At 36.6% G+C, this 27672-nt stretch overlaps 1 protein-coding gene and 1 pseudogene across 1 annotated transcript; both read left to right on the top strand.

Moving 5' to 3' along the window:
• Nucleotides 1-4119: 4119 nt before the first annotated feature.
• On the top strand, nt 4120-6373 carry LOC129466891 (polyadenylate-binding protein 1-like; annotated as a pseudogene).
• Nucleotides 6374-24094: 17721 nt separating this feature from the next.
• Nucleotides 24095-27314, top strand: STRIT1 (small transmembrane regulator of ion transport 1). Its single transcript, XM_063622303.1, has 3 exons — nt 24095-24107; nt 26697-26795; nt 26889-27314. The coding sequence occupies exons 1-2, from the start codon at nt 24095-24097 to the stop codon at nt 26789-26791; spliced, it is 108 nt and encodes a 35-aa protein (XP_063478373.1). The 3' UTR covers nt 26792-26795; nt 26889-27314.
• Nucleotides 27315-27672: the final 358 nt, after the last annotated feature.

Raw genomic sequence — 27672 nt, 5'->3', positions numbered from 1 at the left:
GAATGCCCACACAATTTTGAAAACGTGATATAAACTTCATAACAAAGGATTCAAGATAGGAAAATATTTTCATGAATCCCACACGCTATTTTCATGAGCTGCAACGTGATTTTATAGCTAATTAAGATCAGTTAACTTCGTTGATTTAAGTACAAATCTTTGTTTAGGTAATTTTTTGTGTCATATTTTGATTAAAATTCTTTAAATAAAAAAACTATCATGAATATTTCTACCATTACTAATCTCAAAAAGACAAGGACCAAGAAGATCATACATAGGCCTCTGAATATAATATATCTTTGGCGAAATGTATTTGGCTCATTTAGACATAGTTATTCCCAAAATAGCCTAGATGGGCTGGATGGAATTTATTGCATTACTAATGTTCCAAAGGCAGGTTTCCCAGTAATAACTTACCCATAAAACTCTACTTTAACAAAAGGCTACTTGATAGCATAGAATAAACTAGAATGCTTTTTTACAGCCAGAGATTTCCTAACCATAAATACTTCCATTCCTCTAAGCAAATGGGTCAGAAATATTTATGAGGTGCCCTGGATTTTTATCACCTCTGCAATGGAATGCAGCAATTTCATCATGATCACATTCTATCTCTACTCTTACTCTATACTGTTGATGGACTCCTTAGCATATCATAAGCAGTCCATTAGTGAGAGGAACTTGGGAATTTAGAAAGGGATGAAGGGAAAGACGGAATAGAAGTTGTTGAATCTGGTTGTATTTAATCTATCCAACGCTATTCATTGCTAAACTAAATCCAATTGTTAATTTCAGAACAATGTCAATATAGTTGGTTAAAAAGGTGGTTGCCTGGTAATTAGATTTACCCTCTGATGGTATTAAAATTTTATTTTTCTTCCTTTTAGAAATAAACATTCATTTGGACCTGGAAATGCCAGATTGCTGACATTAGGGATATGATGCTAGACTCACCATTTATATGCTAGCCTTTTTTTCTTTTCTTTTTTTTTTTTTAAAGAAGGAGGCACATGGAAGTAATTGCTTTAAGAATAACTCTAAAGATGTCAAAAGGTCAAAATACAACATGATTCTGTTGGTTATGGTTGCTGTTTTGTCTCTCTTCCTTGTAAGAATAGGATGTAGAAAGCCAATATCTAATTGCACATTAATTTTACAAAAATTGTAATTTTGCTGTTTGTGTAAAATGCCACATGCTTTATATTTAAAAATTTGAGCAATTAAAAATTTACGAAGAAGAAATTTTTAAATTAGATAAGAAACAGGTTATGTTAGCTAATATAGGTAAGAGTTGGAAAATACAAAATATGAAATAAACATCAAATGATATATATACTTGTATTTTAAACATAGTGCTCAAAAATCTGGTTATCGTATTATCATATTTCATTTTAGTAAGACATGTATTGCTTAAAATAAAATTTGCAGGTGACCTCATATTAAATGTTAGTTTCAGATTCTAGTTCCTATTTTTTAAAAAAGACAATATTGCTTTGTATTAATGAAAAATTTTTTGTATTAATATCGTTAATTTATTGTTATTGAGCACCTGTGAACAAAGCATTTTGTTAGACACAAAGATAACTAAGACATGGTGACAAAGACTGGGTAGATACCCGTCAAACTTGTTTCCCCAATTTGGATACACAGCTAGGCTACATTTCCTCGCCTCCCTTGGCATTAGATACAGGCACGTGGCTGACTGTGTACAATGGAATGTGGGTAGAATTGATACCACCTTCAGCAAGAGCCCAAAAGGTCTCCCATGCGTTTCTCTAAAGGCCTTTTTTCTTTCTTGGCTTTCCAGAAAGATCTGGTGGAAGATTCTGAAGCCCTATGGTTTGTCAGGGGGGCACTAGATAGATAACACCTAGATTCCTGTATGTATATAAAGAGAAGAGACCCTCACTGCCAACCCACATAGGATTATTATGGGGATAATGAACTTTTGGTATGTTAAGTCACAGAGATGGTAGGGTTGTTTGTATTTTACAGCTTGTATTTTACCTGCATCAGGGTTTCTCAACCTCAGCACTATTGACATATTGAACTAGGTATGTCCTTGTTGTGGGGGCTGTCCTGTGCATTGTAGGATGCTGAGCAGCTTCCCTGGCCTGTATTCAACAGATGTCAATTGCACCACCTTCCCCAGCCATGACAATCAAAAATGTCTCCAGACATTTCAAATATCCCCTTTGGGGCAAAACTGCCACTGTTTGAGGACCACTAGCCTAACTTATACAGTAATATTTACTATTTTTAAAAGTTTTATACCAGAGCGTCTCCCACTTTTTTATATAATGAGTTTCTGAAAAATCTGTTTGAAAGTCAAATGTCTGAAAGTTGAACAACACATTTACATGTTATAAGGAGATTTGTAATACAAGCAAACCAGAAAGATTAAATTATGTAGTTACCATTGCATTCAGTAGCACATTTTGAAGATGCTGTTGCAGCAATTTTTACATGTTTTACAACTTTATATTTTTCCTTCAAAGTCAAACTTACACTTGAATTAGCTTAAGTACAGTGAATCCTAGATGGAAGCTGAAGAGTTAGCATGTAAAGCACATAGAATGACTTTCATCTGTGTAACAATTTTATAAGATCTGTGCTTTTTTTTTTTGAGATGGAGTCTTGCTCTGTGGCCCAGGCTGGAGGGCAGTGGTGCGATCTCGGCTCACCACAAGCTCCGCCTCCCGGGTTCACGCCATTCTCCTGCTTCAGCCTCCCCAGTAGCTGGGACTACAGGCGACCGCCACCACGCCCGGCTAATTTTTGTATTTTTCCGTAGTGACGGGTTTCACCGTGATCTCGATCTCCTGACCTCGTGATCCGCCCGCCTCGGCCTCCCAAAGTGCTGGGATTACAGGCATGAGCCACTGCGCCCGGCCAGATCTGTGCTTTTTTTACTACAATAAGGTGCACTGCAGTTTTCCATTTCCCACTTATTTTTTATGAAATAGGAAAAAATCCTTGAAATAATTGAATAAATACTTCTGTATAGACAGATGGCAAGAGAGTCACAAAAGAACTGGTGGCATTTAAAAGCCTTTATTATGGGAATTGTATGAAATATGCTTGTCTGATGATGTACAAATGTCTGATTTTACTTTGGCATTTCTGGGTCTTAACCCACTTTCCCTGTGCCTACCTGTTCTCATGCTTCACTTGTTCCCGCTTTTCCATCTCAACCTGTGGACTCGGCAGTATGGTGTTTGGACTATTTATCTGGCTTCAGTGTTAGCATCCTCAGGTCTCTGCATCTGGCATCTGATCTTTCATGCCAGCCACCCCAGAGGTTTAAGGTACTTTGCACTCACTCTGTGTCCCACGTGACCACTGGCCTGGGTAGCCCCTGCTTGTTGGGAAGAAACATTACAGAGTTGGATGCTTGGTAATACAAACATAAAGAAGGCAGTATCTTGCTTTTTTAGGAGCTTTAATCTAGTGGTATAGAGGCAAATGCAGACACAGATAATGCAATAATTCCACCAAAGGAATGAGACACTGGTGTGACTGTAAGTTCGAAGCAGAAACATTATGGTTGGAGTGTATTAAATCCAAGTGCATTCCAGAGGAGACTGGTCGAGGGAACATGATGATTTGAGCCAGCAGTGCATATCCGATGGAGGATCCTCTTTTAAAATTCACCTGTGGGCTCTTCTACCCGGCAGTTAGTGCTGAGAGTGCAGAGTGTGTGTTCTGCGCTCGGAACACACATTTATTATTAAAAAATAAACAATAAAAATCTAAAAAAATCGTTTAACAACACCTCCCTCCCAGATTTTACAAAAAATTCGCCTCTCCCCCCAAGGAGACTTTTATTTTTTTTCTTCCTCTTTTATAAAATAACCCGGTGAAGCAGCCAAGACCGACCCGCCCGCCTGCAGCCCAGCAGCAGCTCCAAGAAGGAACCAAGAGACCAAGGCCTTCCCCCTGCCGGGACGCGACACCGCCACCCTCACTCCCAGCCTGCAGCCGGCAGCCAGCGGCAGCAGATCTACCCGTCCTGCGGCCATTGAGTAGTTTTCGATTCCGGCTTATTTTTGTCCCTCTGCGCTTGCCCCCGCTCCCTCCCACCGGGTGCGGTCCCCGGCCCCGGCACTCGCTCTCCTCCTGTCACGGAAAGGTCGCGGCCTGTGGCCCTGCGGGCAGCCGTGCCGAGATGAACCCCAGCGCCCCCAGCCACCCCATGGCCTCGCTCTACATGGGGGACCTCCACCCCGAAGTGACCGAGGCGATGCTCTAAGTTCAGCGTGGCCGGGCCTATCCTCTCCATCCGGGTCTGTAGGGACCTGATCACCCACCGCTCCTTGGGCTACGCACATGTGAGCTTCCAGCAGCCGGCAGACGCGGAGTGCGCTTTGCTTTGGACACCATGAATTTTGATTTTATAAAGGGCGAGCCAGTACACATCATGTGGTCTCAGCGTGAACCATCACTTCGCAGTCGAGTGGGCAACATATTCATTAAAAATCTGGACAAATCCATTGATAATAAAGCACTGTATGATACATTTTATGATTTTTTTAACATCGTTTCATGTAAAGTGGTTTGTGATGAAAATGGTTCCAGGGGCTATGGATTTGTACGCTTTGAGATGCACGGAGCAGCTGAAAGAGCTCTTGAAAAAATGAATGGAATGCTCCTAAACGGTCGCAAAGTATTTGTTGAACGATTTAAATCTCGTAAAAAACGAGAAACTGAACTTGGAGCTAAGGTAAAAGAGTTCACCAATGTTTACAAGAATTTTGGAGGAGACATGGATGATGAGCTCCTTAAGGATCTCTTTGACAAGTTTGGGCCTGCCGTAAGTGTGAAAGTAATGATTGATGAAAGTGGAAAATCCGAAGGATTTGGATTTGTAAGCTTTGAAAGGCATGAGATGCACCGAAAGCTGTGGATGAGATTAATGGAAATGGAGCTCAGTGGAAAACAAATTTACGTTAGTCGAGCTCAGAAAAAGGTGGAACAGCAGACGGAACTTAAGCGCAAATTTGAACAGATGAAGCAAGATAGGATTACCAGGTACTAGGGTGTTAATCTTTATGTGAAAAATCTTGATGATGGTATTGATGATGAACGTCTCTGGAAACATTTTCTCCATTTGGTACAATCACCAGTCCAAAGGTTATGATGGAGGGTGGTCGCAGCAAGGGTTTGGTTTTGTATGTTTCTCCTCCCCAGAAGAAGCCACAAAAGCAGTTACAGAAACAAATGGTAGAATTGTGGTCACAAAGCCATTGTATGTAACTTTAGCTCAGCGCAAGGGAGAGTGCCAGGCTCACTTCACTAACCAGTATATGCAGAGAATGGCAAGTGTATGAGCTGTGCCCAACCCTGTAATCAACCCTTACCAGCTAGCGTCTCCTTCAGGTTTCTTAATGGCAGCTATCTCACAGTCTCAGAACTGTGCTGCATACCATCCTCCTAGCCAAATTGCTCAACTAAGACCAAGTCCTCGCTGGACTGCTCAGGGTGCCAGACCTCATCCATTCCAAAATATGCCCGGTGCTACCCACCCAGCTGCTCCTAGGCCACCGTTTAGTACTATGAGACCAGCTTCTTCACAGGTTCCACGAGTCATGTCAACACAGTGTGCTGCTAACACATCAACACGGACAATGGGTCCACATCCTGCAGCTGCAGCTGCTGCAGCTACTCCTGCTGTCTGCACCATTCCACAGTATAAATATGGTGCGGGATTTCGCAATCCTCAGCAACATCTTAACGCACAGCCACAAGTTACAATGCAACAGCCTGCTGTTCGTGTACAAGGTCAGGAACCTTTGACTGCTTCCATGTTGGCATCTGCCCCTCCTCAAGAGGAAAAGCAAATGTTGGGTGAATGGCTGTTTCCTTTTATTCAAGCCACGCACCCTACTCTTGCTAGTAAAATCACTGGCATATTGTTGGAGATTGATAATTCAGAACTTCTTCATATGCTTGAGTCTCCAGAGTCACTCCGTTATAAGGTTGATGAAGCTGTAGCTATAGTACAAGACCATCAAGCTAAAGAGGCTTCCCAGAAAGCAGTTAACAGCACCACTGGTGTTCCAACTGTTTAAAATTGATCAGGCACCACGAAAAGAAACTTGGGCTTCACCGAAGAAAAATATCTAAACATCGAAAAACTGAAATATTATGGAAAAAAACTTGCAAAATATAAAGTAAATAAAAAAAGGAGAGGAATCTTTGAACGTTATGTACCGAGAAAATGCCAGGTCTAACAAACATAATGCTAGTCCTAGATTACTTACTGATTTAAAAACAAAAAAAAACCCACAAAAAATAGTAAAATATTAAAAAAAGTAATGTTTTATAGACCCTGGGAAAAAGAATTTTCAGCAAGTACAAAAATTTAAAGCATTAGAGGAATGGTTTGTAATTCTTTACTGTGGAATAACTCAAAATATCAGTTCTAAGTAACAGAATTGATAACTAAGCAAGGAAATGTAATTTGGATTATAAAATTCTTGCTTTAATAAAAATTTCTTAAACAGTGAAAAAAAATTCACCTATGGGCATGGTCTCTCTTAATCATACCTATGACTATAGTACAAGAGAACATTGAAATTAAAATCCATTTATCTGAACCTTTGAGAATGGTTAGTTTTGATGATGAATTGGTAGATTCAATAGCTCAGTCCTTGCTTAAATCATCTTCTGACATCGAGAGACCAAAGACCCTTGGGCCAGATTACCTGTGTTAGAATTCCAAATCTTTCTTGTACCTCCACTGTGACTTTTGTCAGATAATTTAACGTCTTTTGTCTCAGTTTTCTTATCTGTAAAATTGGGTTAAGAAACCTTATGTGGTAGGATGTTGTGAGAATTAGATTAGTTAATGTATGTTATGTGCCTAAAACAACACCTGGCATCTAGTAAAGCTGTTGATTATTGTTATCTCTTATTATTATTTGTGATGCAATACATAATTAATTTATTCTTTCAAGTAATTCCCTTAGCATTGATGGTTTTATCCTTTTTATAACTCACTTTCATAATTATGATTCTTTCGTACAGTAACTCAGTCCCTATAAACACCTCTTTTTGTTCTTCCGTTACTATGTTATTAGATTTCTGCCATTGTCATGATGTCTAGAAATGCCCATCACTCAGAAATCATTCTAGAGTTCTGAAGTGAGAAAAGCTTTTGATGACCTATCTTTCTTTTCCTGTCTTTATAAAAACACATACTCTGCTATTATAGATCCTAGGTATTCATTTTATTTCTTTTGTATGCTACCTAATAAGTTAAAAATTTTTTTTTTAGTAAGGATACATGCACTTCATACAAAAACACTGCTCACCCCTCAAATTTCTCTGTTTACATGCTTTTCTCATGATTTTCTTGGACATGGGCGGTTTTGATTTTCCTCAGCACCTTGAGTGTGAGATATGGACGGCAAATGCCCAGAGCCTTATTACCTAGGTTAAAAAGCCTTGGGAGACATGAACAGCCTCATAGGCACCATACATCAGTCATACTGCAACTTTTACCGTCTCGCTGTGCAATAGCCCCTTAACACTCAATACAATTTAAAAAGGATGCGGGCAATATAAATACCATCTTTCTCTCCAGGCATAAAAATAACCACATTTAAAGAAAATATTTGAAAAAAAAGATGGGACTTAGGAATTAAGATTATGTATCCCAGAGACAAAATTACTATGGAAGGCTTCAAGTTTATGAGGGATTATTATGTAGAAAATAGGGACCAGCTGTTCTCTATCTCTTAAAGAATCCCAAAGAGATGGCTAAACCGCAGCATGAAGTAATAGGTTAAATATGAAGAATAATTTCCTGATGGTGAGAGTGAAATATTGAAAGAAAGCTCTTCGAGAAATACCTGGAAATCTGAAAGAACGTTAAGAGCAGAATGATGATTTTCCTGGTATATTCTCTGTATTTGAAACCTACAAAAGCCTTGTGCTTTTATGAAATGTGAAATAACATATCTACATTTCTCAGTATGCATCTCAAACATGCTAAAGCATTGCCTATTTGTGGTACTGTGTGCTGTATCTATTTTCTATACATGGTATATAATTCATATTTTGTTTTCTTCCATGGTTCTAGTGATGCAGTTTGGGAAGAGCATAGGCCTTGGGATCAGCCATACCTTGGCAGGTATCCTAGCTCTACTATTTGGATTCAGAGATCTTGCTTGATCTCTCTGAGATTTGGTCTTCTATTATAATGGACAATAAGGAATAAACTAGTCAATGTATTTGTGTAGCAAATAGAATGTTAGGGCATAGTTAAATACATTTTTAACTAATACGTATTAGTTAAAAATGTATTTAACACATATGCATATATACATGTGCCTACATTATATAGGCATACTTTATAAATAAAGCTCCAACACAGTGAGCCATGATCACGCCAAAAAGAAAAGCTCCAACATAGAGGAAACAAAAGTCCCTGAACAGATTCATAAATACATAATATCTTACATTAAAATCTTTCTTCTATAAAACATTTTACTGTATGATTCATTTTGTTTTATTTTTGAGACAGTCTCGCTTTGTCACCCAGGCTGGAGGTCAGTGATGCAATCACGACTCACTGTAGCCTCAACGTCCTGGGCTCAAACAATCCTCCCGCCTCAGTTTCCTGTGTAGCTTGGACCACAGGCATGTGCCACCACGCCCAGCTAATTTAAAAAATGTTTTGTAAAGACAGAGTTTTACTATGTTGCCCACATTGGTCTCAAACTCCTGGGCTCAAGTGATACGCCCCCATTAGCTGGTATTACAGGTATGAACCACTGTGCTGGTGGAATCATCTTAAAAAGCAAAATACCACCTGGAAATTTATTTTATTTATTTGTTTTTTTGAGATGGAGTTTTGCTCTTGTTGCCCAGGCTGGAGTGCAATGGCTCGATCTTGGCTCACTGCAACCTCTGCCTCCAGGGTTCAAGTGATTCTTCTGCCTCAACCTCCCAAGTAGCTGGGATTATAGGCTCCTGCCACCACGCCTGGCTAATTTTTTGTATTTCTGGTAGAGATGGGGTTTCGCCAGGTTGGCCAGGCTGGTCTCAAACTCCTGGCCTCAGGTGATCTTCCCACCTCGGCCTCCCAAAGTGCTGGGATTACAGATGTGAGCCACTGTGTCCAGCACCACTTGGAAATTTAAAAATTCTCTTAAACAATTTCTTGATTAAAGAGAAAATCAAACTTTAAAGGTCAGAATATCTAGAAAATACCATTAATTAAATTATTACATGTTAGAACTCAAGAGATACAGCTAATGCTGTGTTCAGAGAAAAAAAATATAACCTTAAATGTTTTCACAGATAAACAAGAACAGATGAGAACAAATAAATTAAGCATCACATTTTAAAAAGTAGGCAAAGAACAAGAAATTAAGCCTAAGAAAAATTAAAGAACAAATAAAAATAAAAGCAAGCATTAATGGAATGTAAACAGAAAAACCAAGAAACTAAGAAATACATTCAAGAGCTAGTTTTCAAAAATTAGTTAAAGCAGACAACCCCCAGAGTAGGAGAAAATCTTCAAAATTTATACAGCTGACAAAGGACTAATATTCCAGAATCTACAAGGAACTGAAACAAATTATCAAGTAAAAACAAAACAAACAACAACAAAAAATCCCACCAAAAAGTGGGCTAAAGACATGAATAGACAGTTCTGGAAAGAAGATACACAAATGGCCAACAAGCATAAGGAAAAATGCTCAACATCACTAATAATCAGGGAAATGCAAATCAAAACCACAATGCAATACCACCTCACTCTTGCAAGAATGGCCATAATCAAAAAATCAAAAAATAATAGGTGTTGGCATGGATGTGGCGAAAACAGGACACTTTTACACAGCTGGTGGGAATGTAAACTAGTACAACCACTGTGGAAAAGAGTGAGGATATTCCTTAAAGATCTACCATTTGATCCAGCAATCCCACTACTCTACCCAGAGGAAAAAGTCATTAAGTGAAAAAGATACTTGCACATACATGTTTATAACAGCACAATTTGTAATTGCAAAAATATGGAATCAGCCCAAATGCCCATCAATCAATGAGTGGATAAAGAAAATTATATATATGTGTATATGTGTGTGTGTGTGTGTGTGTGTGTGTGTGTGTATCTATATATATATGCCATGAAATACTACTCAGCCACAAAAAGGAATGAAATAATGGCATTTGCAGCAACCTGGATGGAATTAGAGACTATTATTCTAAGTGAAGTAACTCGGGAATGGAAAACCGAACATTGTGTGTTCTCACTCCCATGTGGAAGCTTAGCTATGAGGACTCAAGAGCATAAGAATGATACATTGGACTTTGGGGACTTGGAGGAAAAAGTGGGGGTGTCGTGGGATAAAAGACTACACATTGGGTACAGTGTATGAAAAACTCAGAAATCACCACTAAAGAGCTTGTTCATGTAACCAAACACCACCTGCTCTCCAAAAACCTATTGAAATAAAAATAAAAATAAAAATAAAAGCAGAGGAAAGAAAAACTAGTTAAAACAAGCAAAGCACAATTACACAAAATAAGAAACGAGAATAGAAAAATTACCACAAATACAGAGGAAACGGGAATAATTGACTCTGTTCAACTAAACTGAAGTGAAGTGGAATAATATTAGAAAAAGGTAAATTGATAAAGCCGTCTCAGAAGAGGAAGGTCATTTAGTATATTTAGAGATCATTGACTATAAGGAGATAGATAAAAGTTGTTAAAAGCACTAATGCCTCCCTAATGAAAGCATTCTTCTATCAGTACAAGCTGATGCTATGATAAAAAAGGAAAAAAAGAGATATGGAAATTGGAAAGGAGGAGATAATATTATTGTTTGTAGATAACGATTATATATCTCAAAACCCAAGAGAATCAACTGAAAAATTCCTAATGACCATAATCAAATTTGTTATCTGTATACAGAATCCATATAAAAAATATGATGGCATATGTACCTACCATGTACCCACAAAAATTTAAAATATAATTTAAATCATTTTAAAAATATCATGCGAAAAACATAATAACCACCAAAAATAATTTTAAAAGAGAATAAACTTGATAAGAAATGTGCAAGAGTTTTATGAAGGAAGTTCTGACACATGACTGAGGGACGTCAAAGAAGGCTTGACTAAATGGAAAGGCATTTCCTGTTCGTGGAAAGGTAGACTGAATATCACAACATTTTACTCATTCCTAAATTAATCTCTAAACTTCATGCAAGTCAGTTAGAATTAACAACAGGAGTCTTCTTCCTTCTCCACTTCCTCCTCCTACACCTTCTTTTCTGTGAGGGGTGGGGGTGGGGATTAAATAACTTGATTTGAAAATTCAAAAGGAAAGTTAAACATGCCAGAATAGCCAAAATCATTATGAAAATAAGAGTAATAAAAGGAACAAGGCATACTGATTTTATTATTGTATTTATTCATTTTTGTCTCTGTCGCCCAGGCTGGAGTGCAGCAGCAAGATCTCAGCTCAGTGCAACCTCCGCCTCCAAGGTTCAAGTGGTTCTCCTGCCTCAGCCTCAGCCTCAGCCTCAGCCTCCTGAGTAGCTGGGACTACAGGTGCACATCACCATGCTTGGCTAATTTTTGTATTTTTAGTAGAGATGGGGTTTCACCATGTTGCCCAGGCTGGTCTTGACCTCGTGACGTCAAGTGATCCATCCCGCTAGGCTTCCCAAAGTGTTGGGATTACAGGGCTGAGCCATTGCTCCTGGACCCAGATTATAAAACATATTTTAAAGCTGAAATATTTAAAACACATTGTTACTAGGGCGTGAAAAGACAGGTCATTGGTTAAAAGCTGGCAACCCAAAGAAATAGATTCAGTTTTATATCTTTTTTCTTAGGGTATTTTCATATCTTTTATTTTTTCATTTTTTATTATACTTTAGGTTCTGGGATACATGTTCAGAATGTGCAGGTTTGTTATGTAGGTATACATATGCCATGGTGGTTTGCTGCACCCATCAACCGGTCATCTACATTAGGTATTTCTCCTAATGCTATTCCTCCTCTTGCCCCTCACCCCGCTACAGGCCCAGGTGTGTGATGTTCCCCTCCCTGTGTCCATGTTTTCTCATTGTTCACCTCCCACTTATGGGTGAGAACATGTGGTGTATGGTTTTCTGCTCCTGTGTTAGTTTGCTGAGAATGATGGTTTCCAGCAGTTTTATATCTTGATAGGAGTTTGGGTTATAAAGATGTAATTTCACTTTGTGAAGTTCGGTGAATGTACAGCTAAGATTTGTACATTTCATTGTATATAGTTTCTCTTGAAAGAAAAAAATCAAAAAAAATTATTGGAGTCTAATCTAATGATATGTATACTAAAGTATTTGGAGAGAAGTATGCTGTTATCTGCAATTCATTTAGAAACATATAAGAAAATCAGAAAATAAGATGGCTAGAGGGTTGCACATATGAAAAATTATGTAATTATATAAAATTATCTCAACATTGCTGTATGCTTGAAAATTTAATAATAAAATGTTGGAAAATAGACTCTAATATATAGAGAAATTTAGTATACAATAAAGACAAAACTGCAAATCTGTAAGTTATAACATTATCTACAGAATGAGAGATTTTTGCCTCCTATTATAACAGTTTTAGGAACCAGGATGCAGATGAGAAGGGTTGGGTGTAGACAGAGTTGCCCCTGAAATGACTCTTGCAGATTCTATGGTGTCTCCTGATGTTCTGACTAGTGAGGCTAAGGAGGAACTCTGGCACCCTAGCCCCTGAGAGCACTGTGCTGGGCCACTGCTTTCCTACTAGCAGGGGCCATGTTGGCTATGAGGCAAGCACAGGTCCAGGAACTACACACACATCCAAAGAGCTGGAAGAACCAACTAGTCCTTGTAACAAAGCACATGTTGTGCAGGCCAACGGCAGTTCTGTTCTTCAAGCATGATGATTTCACTTTTTTTTTATTAAGTTGTTGTTTGTTTTGTTAAGTTGTTTGTTAACTTTTTTTGCTCTTTTGCCTTTTTTTTTGTTGTTGTTAAGTTGCTGTTTTATAGCTAACAACTTTAGGATTTTACAACAGTTTATTCAGGAGTTCTGAGTAGTTTATAAAGTGCTATTACTTAGCTATTTGTCTTCTGTGTTTTTTTAGTTACACGACCCTAGATTTATATTTTTCAAAGACTGCACAGAATGGGTGTTGGGAGAAGTGTCATTCTGCTATTCTGTGTACAGTTTCAAAAACTGGGATTCCTGGGGACTCACCTGAGTTTCAAGCAGTAGAAACTTTGTCAGCATGTGGAGAGAATTAGCTAGGCTTCCTCAGTCTTTAAGGTGTACCTGGACTCTGATAGGTAAATTTGAGGCTGCTTTTATTTGGGGAATGGGGGTGAGAAAGAGTATATATATTTTGGTGGCAAAAGGGAAACACTAGAAATTCAAATATATGAGGACTCTCTAGTTTTGAGAGCTCTCAGGGAGGGGCACACATTAAAGAAAACAGTTTACAGAATGTGTTCACAACTGAATTTATTTCTTTAGCATATCTTTTGTTGAAAATGTCATCTTTGATGTCACCCTTTTAAACATCTTGAATAATTTTACCATTTGAATATGGAAATGCTGATGCATAGTTTCTGAGAAAAACCTTCTCTATCTTTTGGTTTACATTTACTTGATTGACAGTATTGTGGGCTTTTTAAACCTGAGAAATTAGTACTGGAAAGCTTCCAGTGACAAAGGTCACCTAGCTCTGCCACTTACATGTAGTTCTCATTGGCCATTATGTCCATGAAGTGTGAGGTATATAATTAGCAAAGAATCAGCAAATAAGATGTTAAAGAATGTCATTATAAAAAAGGAGAAGTTGTTTCAGGCAAGTTTTTAAAATCTAGTGTATGTGAGTGTTTAGGAAAGAAGATGAAGGTGAACAGTGATAAACTGGACCCCAATCCCGATTTCAGCTGCCTTAAATACTCTCTTTAGATTTACATTGAAAGCTTAAGGCCTCATGTGCATTTACTTGGCAACAGGTTCTGTGCTAAGTGTCTTACATATCCTGTCTCTTAATTCTCAGAGAAACCTTAAAAAGCAGGTCTTTTCCATTTTACAGATAGAGAAACAGAGGCAAAGAGTTAAGTCGTGTTAGGATATAATTTTCAAAAGGATAAAATCATGACTCTCAGGTAAATATAAAAGGGACATATGTCAAATATTTTATTGAACTAACTAATTAATGAGGGAACAAGTAAGATGTCATAATCAGTTCAAAGAGCATTTAAGAAGTGATGGCAGTTATTGGCAACTTAACAAAGAAACGTTAAGATAAAATTGCTGAGCTAGATGTAAAACTGGTTAATGTTCAACAGGCCATTAACATTTTACATTGTCTGTTCCATTGGTTGGAAATTATTTGCATCTCTACTGGACAAAACCCTGCAAATTAACCAGTAAATTCCTTAAGTATGAGACCTTTAATCAACAGTAAAAATGAGATGAACTAATTACAGGTCTAGACAATCCTAGGGGACCTTTGCCCCCCTATGATATTGAAAAGATCTATTACCACCTTTTTTCCCTTATTTCCAAGTTCGGAGAAATTTTTTTTGACAGTAACCTGTTCCCACAAATATTAGCTAGTGAAGCAGCGATTTGAACCTCAGTCTCTGTGACTCCACAGACCTTGTACTCAACAGTTTGTTGTGACTCAGCAATGAGTTAGTTTGTATTTTTAAGAACGTTGGAATCTATCAGGTCTTTGCAAATAATTCTTTTTCACAGCCAAGACTTCTCTGAAGCACAAAGATTCTCTGGAGGATGAAATCATCCAACTCAGTCAATAAACATCTATCTGTAGTAGTAACACTTTTTATTTCTGCTTTAGAGGAGATTGCTGATACCAGACTTGAAGAACATGAGCACTATGGTAAGAATGACACTGGGACAACATTCTATTTTTATGTCTTTGTCAACATTAAAACGTTAGCGAAATAGAAATATTTAGGTTGAAAGCATATTTTATTACCTGCTTTGCAAATGGCTTTAAGATTAGGTAATATCTTTTAGAATAAGAAATAGATAAATAAATGCTCACTTTTGGGCATACCTTTGCCAACCTTTTTCAACTTTTATGCTTAAAGTAGGGTAATAATAGGGATCTTCAAACTGGGTTCCAGAAAAAGGGATTTCATATATAATCCCTGAATACCTCATGTCGTGCATCATATATAACCCCAAACACACCTTGCTATGTGTTAGATTCAACTCCTGAACATATCATATCACCAGGTTGAAGTCATGGATACCAAGAAAGCAGCATGGTGTTGGGAGGTTGTCTTCAGACAAATTCTGAAGTTAGAAAAATCACCTCACCTTCCTATGCATTAGTTTGTTCCCTCCTATGTGTGTGGTTGGACTAGATGGGAGGTTTCTAAACTTTTTAGCACCATGACCCCAAAATATGATGCCATATCATACATGACTTAGTGTGTTCAGAGGTTATATATCATACATGGCATGGTGTGTTCAGGGGTTATATATCATACATGATGGCATAATGCATTCAGGAGTTATATATATTACATAGCATGGCACATTCAGGGGTTACATTTGACAGAGAGATGCTATGGTTAAAGGAATCGAGGGAGAATGGGATGTGGATGGCCCAGACTTTCTACCACCCTGCTCTCTCCTTCCCTTATGGAAGGAATCACGATTTGCTACAAAATTTGCAGGGCTCAGTGCAAAATAAAAATTTGGGGCTCTTTGTTAAAAAAACAAACAAACAAAAAATACATTAAATATACTAAAATATAAAGCTTTTTCCTTCAAAGATATTCAGTGAATTTCAAAATGTAACAGGTATAGACAAGATAAATGAGTAACATAAACTTACAAATTGTAAAAATAATATTTTTGGTGTCATAATTTTATGTAGTACAATATATAATACTTAATAATATGATATCATGATTATCGTAAGTTTTTTTTCTGGCTCACATTTTTGCAAATTCACATACAGGTATTAGATCATGCAAATTTAAATTTTTAGCAACATTATTTTTTTTTTTCTTCAACTTTTATTTTTATTTTAAGTTCGGGGGTACATGTGCAGGATGTGCAGGTTTGTTACATGTTGGTTTGCTGCACAAATCATCCCATCACCTAGGTATTAAGCCCAGCATCCATTAGCTATTTTTCCTAATGCTCTCCCTCCTTCCACCACCCCTCTCCAATTTTCAATCTATGTAACTGGACACAGCATTAATTGCTCTATAGCAGATTGAGGAATGAGCAGGGAGTTGAAAAATGGACTCCCACATCCCCTCTTATGTCCTGGCCTGATGATCAGTAGATATGATCCCTCTTAGATGACCCTCAAAATGATCTTGGAAGCACGCAGAGGGGGATATCTAGTTCTTTGTAGATGTTGCTTCTCCTTCCTCTTTATCCCTGTTTATCATGGCTTAATGATAACAACTACCATGCACTGGGAACCTACTTTGTGTTAGGCTGGTGCTGAGAATTTTGTATATGTTTATCTCTAATTCTGTATGCTACGCTTATCATTTTCCAAGTGAAGAAATAGACTCAGCTTGTGTGAACATTTAAGTTCATACAGCTATTAACAGACCTGACGTTCAAACTTGATCTTAAGTCCCTGTTCCTGCCACAATATAGTGCTGCCTTTTGTTTTGAGCCACACTTTCTTTTCTGTGAAATGCAAAGAGGAGTCTCCAGGGAGGAAGATCGGGTAGTCTGTGACTTTTTTTTTTTTTTTTTTTTTTTGAGACAGGGTTTCACTCTGTTGCCCAGGCTGGTCGACCCCCTGATCACAGGTGATCCCACCACCTTAGCCTCCCAGTGGCTGGGACTATAGGTGTGCATACCACCATGCCCAGTTAATTTTTAAATTTTTTGCAGAGATGGGGTTTTGCCATGTTGCCCAGGCTGGTCTCAAACTCCTCAGCTCAAGTGATCCACCCACCTCAGGCTCCCAAAATTCTGGGATTACAGGTGTGAGACACTGTGTCCGGCCATAGTCTGTGATATTTTGTTGTCTCTTATTCATTAATCCCAATACATTTTATATTCGGACATCTCAGATCAAATAAACCTTGCTTGATATGACTTGGCTCTGTGTCCCTATCCAAAGCTCATGGTGAATTGTAATCCTCAGTGTTGGAGGAGGGGCTTGGTGAGAGGTGACTGGATCATGGGACTGGACTTCCCCCTTGCTGTTCTTGTGAGTTATTTAAAAGTGTATAGCATTTCTCCCTTTGCTCTCTCTCTCCTGCTCCAACACGTGAAGATGTGTCTGCTTCCCCTTCACCTTCCATCATGATTGTAAGTTTCCCGAGCCCTCCTCAGCAATGACTCTGATACAGCCAGCAGAACTGCGAGTTGACTAAACCTCTTTTCTTCATAAGTTACCCAGTCTCAGGTAGTTTTTTATAGCCATATGAGAATGGACTACTACATTTCTCAATACATTCTACTGCAATTTGTTGAATCCTATGGGACTTTGAACAAAAATTCCTTCACACAACTTAGTCAACAAAAGTTGATAATATGGAAAAGTTAAATCCAACCTGTCAGAACTACACTAGTTAGATCCATCATAAACACACATCTTGCTCTGGCTCATCCCTCGTTCCCCTTCTTGATGAGAATGTTGTTTAATTTTCATATAATTGTGAATTTGCCAAATTTTCTTCTAAATAATGTGTATTCTGTTACTGTTTATTATCGTATTCAATAAATGTGTGTTAGGTCCAGTTGGTTTATAGTGTTGTTCAAGTTCCCTATTGCTGATATTCTGTCTAGTTTTTCTGTCCATTATTATGAGCAGTATATTCATTCAACCATTATTGTTGAATTGCCTATTTGCTTCAATTTTGTCAGTCTTCATGTATTTTGGGGCTCTGTTTTTAGGTACATATATGTTTATAATTGATTATTTTATCATTAGAAAATATATTTCTTTGTTTCCAGTAAATCTTTTTCTTAAAATCTATTCCATCTGGGCTGGGTATGGTGGCTCATGCCTGTAATCCCAGCACTTTGGGAGGCCGAGGTGGGCGGATCACGAGGTCAGGAGATCAAGACCATCCTGGCTAACATGGTGAAACCCCATCTCTACTAAAAATACAAAAAAAAAAAATATTAGCCAGGCATGGTGGCAGGCGCCTGTAGTCCCAGCTACTCGGGAGGCTGAGGCAGGACAATGATGTGAACCCGGGAGGTGGAGCTTTCAGTGAGCCAAGATTGCACCACTGCACTCCAGCCTGGGCAACAGAGTGAGACTCTGTCTCAAAAAAAAAAAAAAAAAGTCGATTCCATCTAATATTAGTACAGTTACTCCAGGTCTCTTTTGATTATAATTTTCATGACATGTATTTTTACACCTTTTTGCTCTCAACCTATTTGTGTCTTTGAATCTAAACTGTCTCTTATAGACAGCTTATAGTTGGATCACTTTAAAAAATCCATTCTGCCGTTATTATCTTGTATTTGGAGTGGTTAATCCATTTAAATGTAACTATTTATAAAGTAGGATTTACAATTACTGTTTGTTTTATGTATGCCATCTTTTTGTTTCTTTATTCCTTCATTACTGTCTTGTTTTGTGTTAATCTGTATTTTCTAGTATATCATTTTAATTATTTTGTAATTTCTTCTGCTGTCTTTTTTTTGGAGTTATTTTCTTGGCGGTTGCCCTAGGGATCACAATGATTATTTTAATTTATAACCATCTGGTTTGGATTAATACCAACTTGGTTTTAGTAGTTCACAACATCTTTGCTTCTATAGAGCTCCATTCCCTTTTTTGTGTTGTGATTTTAATTTAAATTACATTATTATATATTGAGTGCCACCAATACAGATTTACAATTATTGCAGTTGTCTTTTAAATTAGGAGGAAAAAAAGAGTTACAAACAAAAAATACATTTATCCTATTTTTCTATGTAGCTACCTGTAGAGATGTTCTTTATTTTTTCATGTGGATTTGAGTTACTGTCTAGTGTCCTCTTATTTAATTCTGAAGGGATTCCTTTTAGTATTTCTTGCAGAGTAGCTTTGCTAGCAACAAATTATCTCAGTTTTTGCTTATCTGAGAATGTCATAACTTTTTTATTTACTTTTTGAAGATTATCTTGCTTGTTATAGAATTTTTGGTTGACATATTTTTTCTTTGAATGTCATAACACTGCCTTCTGAGCTTCATGGCTTTTATTGAGAAATCAGCTGTGAATCTTATTGAGTATCCCTTGCATATAATGAGTTAGTTATTTCTCTTTTGATGCCTTCAAGATTTTCTCTTTGTGTTTGTTTCTTTTCTATTTCTTTCTTTCTTTTTTTTTTTTTTTTTTTTTTTTTTGTGACAGAGTCTCACTCTGTTGCCCAGGCTGGAGTGCAGTGGTGTGATCTTGGCTCACTGCAACGACCACCTCCCAGGTTCAAGTGATTTTTGTGCCTCAGCTTCCTGAGTACCTGGGATTACAGGTGTGTACCACCACACCTGGCTCATTTTTGTATTTTTAGTAGAGATAGGATTTCACCGTGTTGACAAGGCTGGTCTCAACTCCTGACATCAAGTGATCTACCTGCCTCCACCTCCCAAAGTGCTAGGATTACAGGCATGAGCCACTGCACCCAACCTGTCTTTGGTTCTTGACAGTTATTTTGTGTCTAGGTATTGTTCTCTTTAGGTTTATTCTACCTAGAATTAATTGAGCTTCTTGAATATGTATGTTAACATTTTTCACAAATTTGGGAAGCTTTTGGCCATGATTTATTCAAATATTTTTTCTGCCCTTTCTCTTCTTCTTTTAGGACTCTAATTATGCATATGTTGATATGCTTGACGGTGTCCCACAGATCTCTAAGGCCATATTCATTATTATTTTTTCTTCCTGTTTCTTGTACAGGATAATCTCAATCAAACTACCTTCAAATTAACTGATCCTTTCATCTGCCTGCTCAATCTGCTGTTGAGCCTCTAGTAAAATTTTCATTTCAGTCATTGCACCTTCTAACTTCAGAATTTGTTTGCTGTTTTAAAAATAGTACTTATCTCTCTACTAATATTGTCTTCGCTGAGATGGCATTCTTTTGCTTTTTTTAGTTCTTTGAAAATACTTAAAATAGCTGATGTAAAGTCTTTGGTAGTCAGTCTAATTTATAGACTTTCTCAGAAACAGTTATTTTTGATAGTTTTTTTTATCCCTGTGTATGGGCCATACATTTTTGTTCCTTTGCATAACTCATAACTTTTTGTTGAAAGTTGGTCATTTTAAATAATGTCAACTCTTAAATCAGATTCTACCTCCTCTCAAGAGTTTGTTGTCATTGCTGTTTGTTGTTGTTATTATTGTTCTGAACTGATTGTGTATAATTTGCATTATTTGTTGTATGTGACCACTAAAGTTTTTGCTCAGTTAGTTTAGTTATCAACTAATGATTGGACAAAGATTTCTTTAAATGCCTATAACTAATATGCCTCCCAGACTTTAATTATGGGCTCTGTGTATGTGTTGAGGTGTGCCTTTAACACTCAGCCAGGCAGTTGACAACTGCCTTACCCTTTGCTTTCCATTTTGAGCCTCAAGTAGCCAGAGGTGAAAGCTTAGGGCCTTTTCAGGTCTTTCCTAAGCATACCCACAGCCATGAGGTCATGTCCATAGCTGAACATACGCATGTAGCCTTCTGGATTCTTAAGGATATGTGAAATTTTTCAAACCCCTATTGACATCTCATTCCCTAGATTCCCCTTTTAAACTTTTTAGTTAGCCTATTGTTCACTCTGTTACCTAGGCAGCTGTGATGTTAAACAATTGCCTCTAATTGTTTTCAACAAATTCCCTGGGAGTGGGTACTTTTCACACAGAGTAAGTTCTGAGTCTGATCAAATAAAGACAGACTTGCAGGTGAGGTCTTTGGGAGAACCACCAGACAGGTTAAATAATTACTGTTTTCTGAAACTGAGACTTTGAAAAAGTTCTGTTCCACTCTGTCTCCTCAGGTGGCTGCTAGGCTGCTAGTTTTCACTGAGATTTTGGGATATTGTTTTTCAAGGCTACTACAAAGCTGGGGATGGTGGAGATGAGAATAGGCCAAATTAAAACATCACAAAACTCTTGCTGTTCTTACCAAGATTCCAGCTCCCCCAATTGCTGTATGTCCTTGGTTAATTTCCAAAATTCTTAAAAATTGATTAAAAATTTTTAGACAGCTTTCTTGGTGCTCTTATGAAGGAAAGATATTTTGGAGGCCCTCACTCCTCTATTTTTGCAGATGTCACTTTCTTTTATTTGTTTATATTCTTATTTATAGATTATTCTAATGTTACTGGTAATTAAATACACTGTATTATCTATATATGCATATATTATAAGGCTAGAGTATAGTTAAGATCATTTTATTTCTTTTTACTCTTTTAGGTATTGCCATAAGTAAACCTTTGTTTAGAGTGCAAACTAAGCTACCTTATACTGCACTTATTATTACATCCACCTACCCAGTCAGCCAGCCATGAAGCAAAGATCCATTGAGCATCTCCCATGGTCAGGTCTATATACTGTAATTCCAGACATTGGTAGTGAAAAATATTTGAAAAGTGAAGAATTCTTAAATATTTTAAAGAAAAACCAAATATTTAAATTTTTTGGCTCACATATCTCTGAAGAATCTAATGTCACCTTGAGAATAAGGGATTTGAGAGCTAAATGTTTAAGAGAGTATGTAATGTAAAAAAGTAGAAGATGTTCCTAATTAGTATGTCCTAAGAGAAAGATTAGAAAACGGTCAAATATAGGCCCTTGGGTTTATGAGCTCAAAGTGAAACCAGTCTATTAATGAATAAAACATCCTTTCCTGATTAAATATTATAAAACTTCTATCTTTTTAAAAAATGTACTGATGATATAACCAAGGAAATGAGATTCTAGGTTGAATTCTTTTCTGAAGTCTGAGAAATTCATGTTGATTAAATTAGTTTTTTCTCTTCTTCTTTCTATAGAAAAGTAAGGAAAATAAATGATGAATTATAAACTAATCCCTCCTCAAACTCCAAATTGACAGCAATAATGTTAATAATAATCAATTTCATGTCAAGAAGAAAGCTTAATATAATTGAAATGGAAATGAGTGTTTAAAATGTAGAAACCTTTTCATATGTTTTAGGCAAATTATTTTATTTTATTATGTATGTTTGTGCTTTTTGTGGGTACCACACTGTTTGTTTTGAATATCATTTTTTTCTTAAGATAATTAGTGTTCATTTGAACTTATTGAATTAACATGTTTTATATTTAAATGAGATCAATGAACATTTTTATTTCTTCTCTCTCTTTTGGCCTCAATTAACCTTTGTTTAATGTATTATTATTTAAAATTGAAAAAAATACCTAACTTTGCCAGGTAAGCAAGGGATTTTGTTGCATAAACCATACGTAGTTTTTCTGCTTACTTGATATAGCCAGACATATTTTTCTTTTTTCTTTTTTTTTTTTTGAGGCAGAGTCTCGCTCTGTCGCCCAGGCTGGAGTGCAGTGGCGCAATCTTGGCTCACTGCAAGCTCCACCTCCTGGGTTCATGCCATTCTCCTGCCTCAGCCTCTCCGAGTAGCTGGGACTACAGGCACCTGCCACCAGGCCCGGCTAATTTTTTTTTTTTTTTTTTTTTGTATTTTTAGTAGAGACGGGGTTTCACCATGATCTTGATCTCCTGACCTCGTGATCTGCCTGCCTCAGCCTCCCAAAGTGCTGGGATTACAAGCGTGAGCCACCGCGCCCGGCCCATTTTTTCAATATTAAATAATATATTGAGAGAGAGACTGAGGAGAGAGATGACAACTTGACATAAATGATATAAATGTGCCAGATTCTTGGCTGCACACTCTAATCTATAGGTACATTATTTGAGGTAGAAAGTCAAATGTTCTTCTTGCCTGTGAGAGTGGGAGGATCCTGAATTCATGTAATAGCAAGGAGTTCAGTGTCACTGAAGTTATCACTGCAAATGGAAGAGTAGAGAAATAAGGCTTTTTAGGTGTCTAAACAAAGAATTGGGATTTTTATTATCTAGGAGATGAAGAACTATTGGTGGATTTTTGAGCAGTGATGGAACATGGTCATTTGCAGGGCAATATCACTCTTGGAACTCTGTGGAGATAAATTTGATCAGGCAAGACCTGCCTTTACAGGTCTTAATCTTATGTCAAATTTTTTTGGGAAGATGCTCACAGGGTCACTCTGCAAAACTTTTCCAGCCAGATCCCCAATTTAAAGTTATTCCAATGAGAATATAGGGAATAGTCTAGGTCGGTTACGTAAACTAGTTTGGACTTTGAAAAATGAAATGTCCTATTTTTGTACATTGCTAATAAAAACAACAAGCTTATGACTGCCTCCTAAAAATCCTAGGCGATGTCAAAACTTCTGTATTGTTTTAGTTTCTAGTACATTTATATTAACATTTTTTGTTTTTAGAATAGTTCAAAGAAAGGGGCACCATTTCATTGTATGTTTTCCACCTGTAAAGTAATAAAGAACTGTCTACATTTCATACAGACTTTCATTTCATCTTTATGCAACTCCCATGAGTAGGTATTATTATCCTCATTTTAAAACTAAAGAAGCTGATTCCCAGGTTAAGCAACTTGGCTTTCATTACAGAAAGAGCTGGAATTTGAACCCAAGTCTCTCCAACATCAAAATCCTTTCTTTCTAATATATCACCCTTCTCCTTGATAGCACTTGTATAGGTGGAATGTTGTTTTTCCTCTGTACACCTTCTTTATAGAACATTTTCTTCATGTTATCTAAAGGCATGGTGCAAATTAAAAACCTGTGAATCTCTGCATTAGGATAATTCAGCTTACCTAATTGTTTAGGTCACGTAGCCCCTTGTTTCCTCCATAATAATAGAATAAAGAAGAGCCAGAGGAGTTCTGCTTTCCCATGACTTACATCACTCTGCAGACAATTGGCAGCCAGGAGACGGGCAGCTGCTGCACTCTTCAGATTTCTCTCTATTTAAAGTTCAAAGAGACGCTGGATAACAAAAGAAAGAGGTAAGCGTGGCCTGACCTAGCCACCCACCAACAGGAATAATGGCTGAAAAAGGTAAGATTTAAGGCATGGGATTCTCTTGGCAAAAAAATAAGAAGGCTTCTTGACTTTGGTTTATTTATGTTTCTTGGTGTTTCCCAGTCACTTTAAAAAATGTGATATCTATGCTAAATGACCATTAACCATATATGTTAGTGTGGCTGCAAAAATGCATTAATTATGTAATTTGTGGATCAGGCCTATAGGTTATAAATAATTTTAAAATGATCTCAACAAAGGAAAAGAGCTTAATTTTGTTTATGCTTATCTTGAAAGGTGAGTTAGAAATTAGTTCTCCTGATTTCAATTCTGAGCCAGAATTGAAGACAGTTAAGTTCTGTGTCAGATCTGCTAGTAAATGGCTATGTGAGTTTGCAGAAGTCCCTATACGTCTCTGAGTCTGTTTTCTGACAATAAAATGAGAATATTGGGTTCAGTCATCTGTTCCACATCTAACATTTTTGTTCCACATCTAACTTTTTTCTGGTTTTTAAACTTTTTTTGTATTTATATTTTATAGTTATATAAAAGAATTGATTCCAATTTGTCAAAAGGTTGAATATATACTGTATCTAAGAAATGGTTTTTAAATATTTACAGGAATTTTTGCTTTGAATCTTGACAATGACCTTGTGAAATATGCATGTCATCATCATCCCCATTTTATAGATAAGAAAATGGAGACACAGCAGTTTAGTAACTTGTTTATGATCACTAAAGAGTGGTGGCACCAGGTGTTTAACCTGGACAGTCTTTTCCAGAGCACAGTGTCCTCAAGAACACTTCCAGCTGTAACTACTTTGATATGCTCAGAACTGGACAAGAGAGAAGCATTTTACAATTACACTTCATGTTTAAAGAGATGTTTTGTTCTTATTTGTGCTAGTAATGTAAGTGACATATGCAAAGTATGTTGTGCTCTTATGTATTTCTACTTCCAAATAATTCCACAGGTATTAGTAAAGTTGAAAATATTAGTGTTAAAAAAACACCAATGGAATGTATACTTTGGGTGTTAAAATGCACAGTTAGTGCTAATGGTACTATTTTACAAGGAAAGTAAATAATGAGATACTGACTTTTAGGGCTCTGTGATACGTAAATTTTATTAAAATATGCATGTATAAAATATAAATGCACAATTAAAGGGTTAATATTAATTTTCAAGTTCTTTGAAATTGGGAAAAATATAAAGCCACATACATAGACAGTTCAAAAAAATTACTGCTATGTACTTCCATTGTAGTGGTACCTTAATTCATAAAAAAGGCTTTCGTTCAAATGAGAGTAAAGGGCAACTCATGTTGTTTGCTTTATCCTTAAGCAATACCACGTCAAGTAAAGAGAAGAGTTTTCCGTTTAGTGCTTAATGCCTTATACAAGGTCACAGTGAGGTGGAGAAACAAGAAAAGCACGTTGAATTTTGTCAGTTAAGAGAGACTCTAGCATTCTTGGAAAAATAGATTTAAAGTATTAAAATTTATTTCAAATTCAGTGAGTTTGCTTTTATAAAAATGTCTTCTAATTTTAAATTGTGTCTCATCTCCTGATGATTTTATTTTAATAGCATTTTTTAAAATTTCACATTTTAAAGTGATGGAAATTGTAATAGGAGTATAAAATTGCTAAGAATATGCATTCTCTCTTTTAACTAATGGCATAAGATCTAATTGTGCTTCACAGTTAAGAATATATCTGAGTCCTTAACACAGGGACATTAATTCTATAGAATGTTTTTCTGTGCTCTTTCTAAATCTTTTTGTATGATGTATGTGTGGATTTCTGTGTGATTGCATGTGTATGTTTGCTTGAAAGAACAAGAGTTACATGCAGTGAATACTTTTAAAAAGATGCTTGTATAAATTGCTTTTTACAGGTAAGAGTACAAATAGGAGGCACAGAAGGAATCATATATAACAAATGCTATTTATATGTGTGTTGGATTATTACTGCCCATTGATTCAGGTTCAGTGCTGGTTGTTATACCGAACAATTTTTAAACAATAGAAATTCTTTTCTGTAGTCAAGAATGGTTATATAATGTATGATACTTTCCTTTTCCTTGTGATATTTAAAATTACATTCAGCTATTGAGGCCAAGAAGAGTTCTCAATACCTTTCCCTGTGTTATAATTATTTACTTTGGTGGGAATTGCCTCAGAGTTGTATTAGATTGTTTTTATATAAATAGCTGCTGTATATGTTATTGCACAAATGCATGAATGTGTTCTGTATACACTAAACACACATGGTGGTTAGAGTTTACAAAGCTTTGCACATATGTTATGTCATTTGACGTTCAAAACTATTCCAGGAGGTAGATAGCAGAAGTCTCATTATTCATATTTTACCAATAGGAAAGTTCAAGCTCAGAATTGCTGAAGGTCCCATAACAGTAAAAGACCCATGGTTTGATTCAAAATACCCAGGGTTTATGACAGTCTCACGTATTTTCTGTAGAAAAGAAAAAATAATTATGTATGGGTATAACTAGAGAGTGTATGCTTTTTTCTTAATGTTACCAGATTCCTTTTATTCTCTTGACACAGAAAATTTAATACTAAAATGACCAATATAATCTGTTTTCTACGGTTTATTTTAAAGCGGAGTCTACATTTTCACACCTTCTGGTTCCTATTCTTCTCCTGATTGGCTGGATTGTGGGCTGCATCATAATGATTTATGTTGTCTTCTCTTAGAAAGGTAAGGGTTTTTAATAACTGAATGTTTATTTATAGTCTAAATTACTCCAGAAACAATCTTTCCTATTTTACTATGGAATGTTTTGTCTTTCAGACAAGAAGATATCAGATTGACATCATTTAGAAGAATTAAGAAAACTATGAACATGACCGATTATTAAATGTCTCATCTTAAACAATGCAATGTTTGACATCACTTTACAAACTTGGATCATAAACTGGCACTTTGGTGTGTATAAGAATTTCTTCAGGACAATAAGAAATTATGAGTGAATTTCTCTATATTCTGAGTGAGAAAAATGTTTAGCTGTGACGAAAAATGCGTCATTAAAAATGTTTGATAAATTTAACCACATTACAAAAAATTATCCCCCCTGCCCTCTGGAAAAAACTATAGAGAAAGTGGGCTGAGGCTGTTCATGGAGGCTCAGTCTGTAATCCCAGCACTTAGTGGGGATACCTTGAGCCCAGAAATTGGAGACCTGCCTAGGCGACAGAGAGAGACCCCATCTCTACAAAAAAAAAAGAGAAAGAAAGAAAGAAAGAAAGAAAGAAAGAAAGAAAGAAAGAAAGAAAAGAAAATGGGCTAGAGATAAAAACAGACAATTCAGAGAACATATAATGTAAACGTACACTTACTTAAGCTCTTGTTCGCAAAAAGAGAAATGTAATTAAAACTACACTGAAGAATCATCACTCACTTATCAGATGGGAAAAAATAAAGATGTTTGACAACATATGTGTTGGTAAGACTGTGTGCAATTAGGCATTCTCATACATTGTCTTTGGGAATTCAAAATGGTACATTTTAGGGGGGATGCTTGGCAGTACACATCTATCAAAATTACATATATATTTAATTTTTGGCTCAGCGATCC

The sequence above is a fragment of the Symphalangus syndactylus genome, chromosome 17, assembly GCF_028878055.3.
Source record: "Symphalangus syndactylus isolate Jambi chromosome 17, NHGRI_mSymSyn1-v2.1_pri, whole genome shotgun sequence".
NCBI lineage: Eukaryota > Metazoa > Chordata > Mammalia > Primates > Hylobatidae > Symphalangus > Symphalangus syndactylus.
Note: the sequence above shows the minus strand (reverse complement) of the source record. Positions and strands in the feature narration are given on the sequence as shown.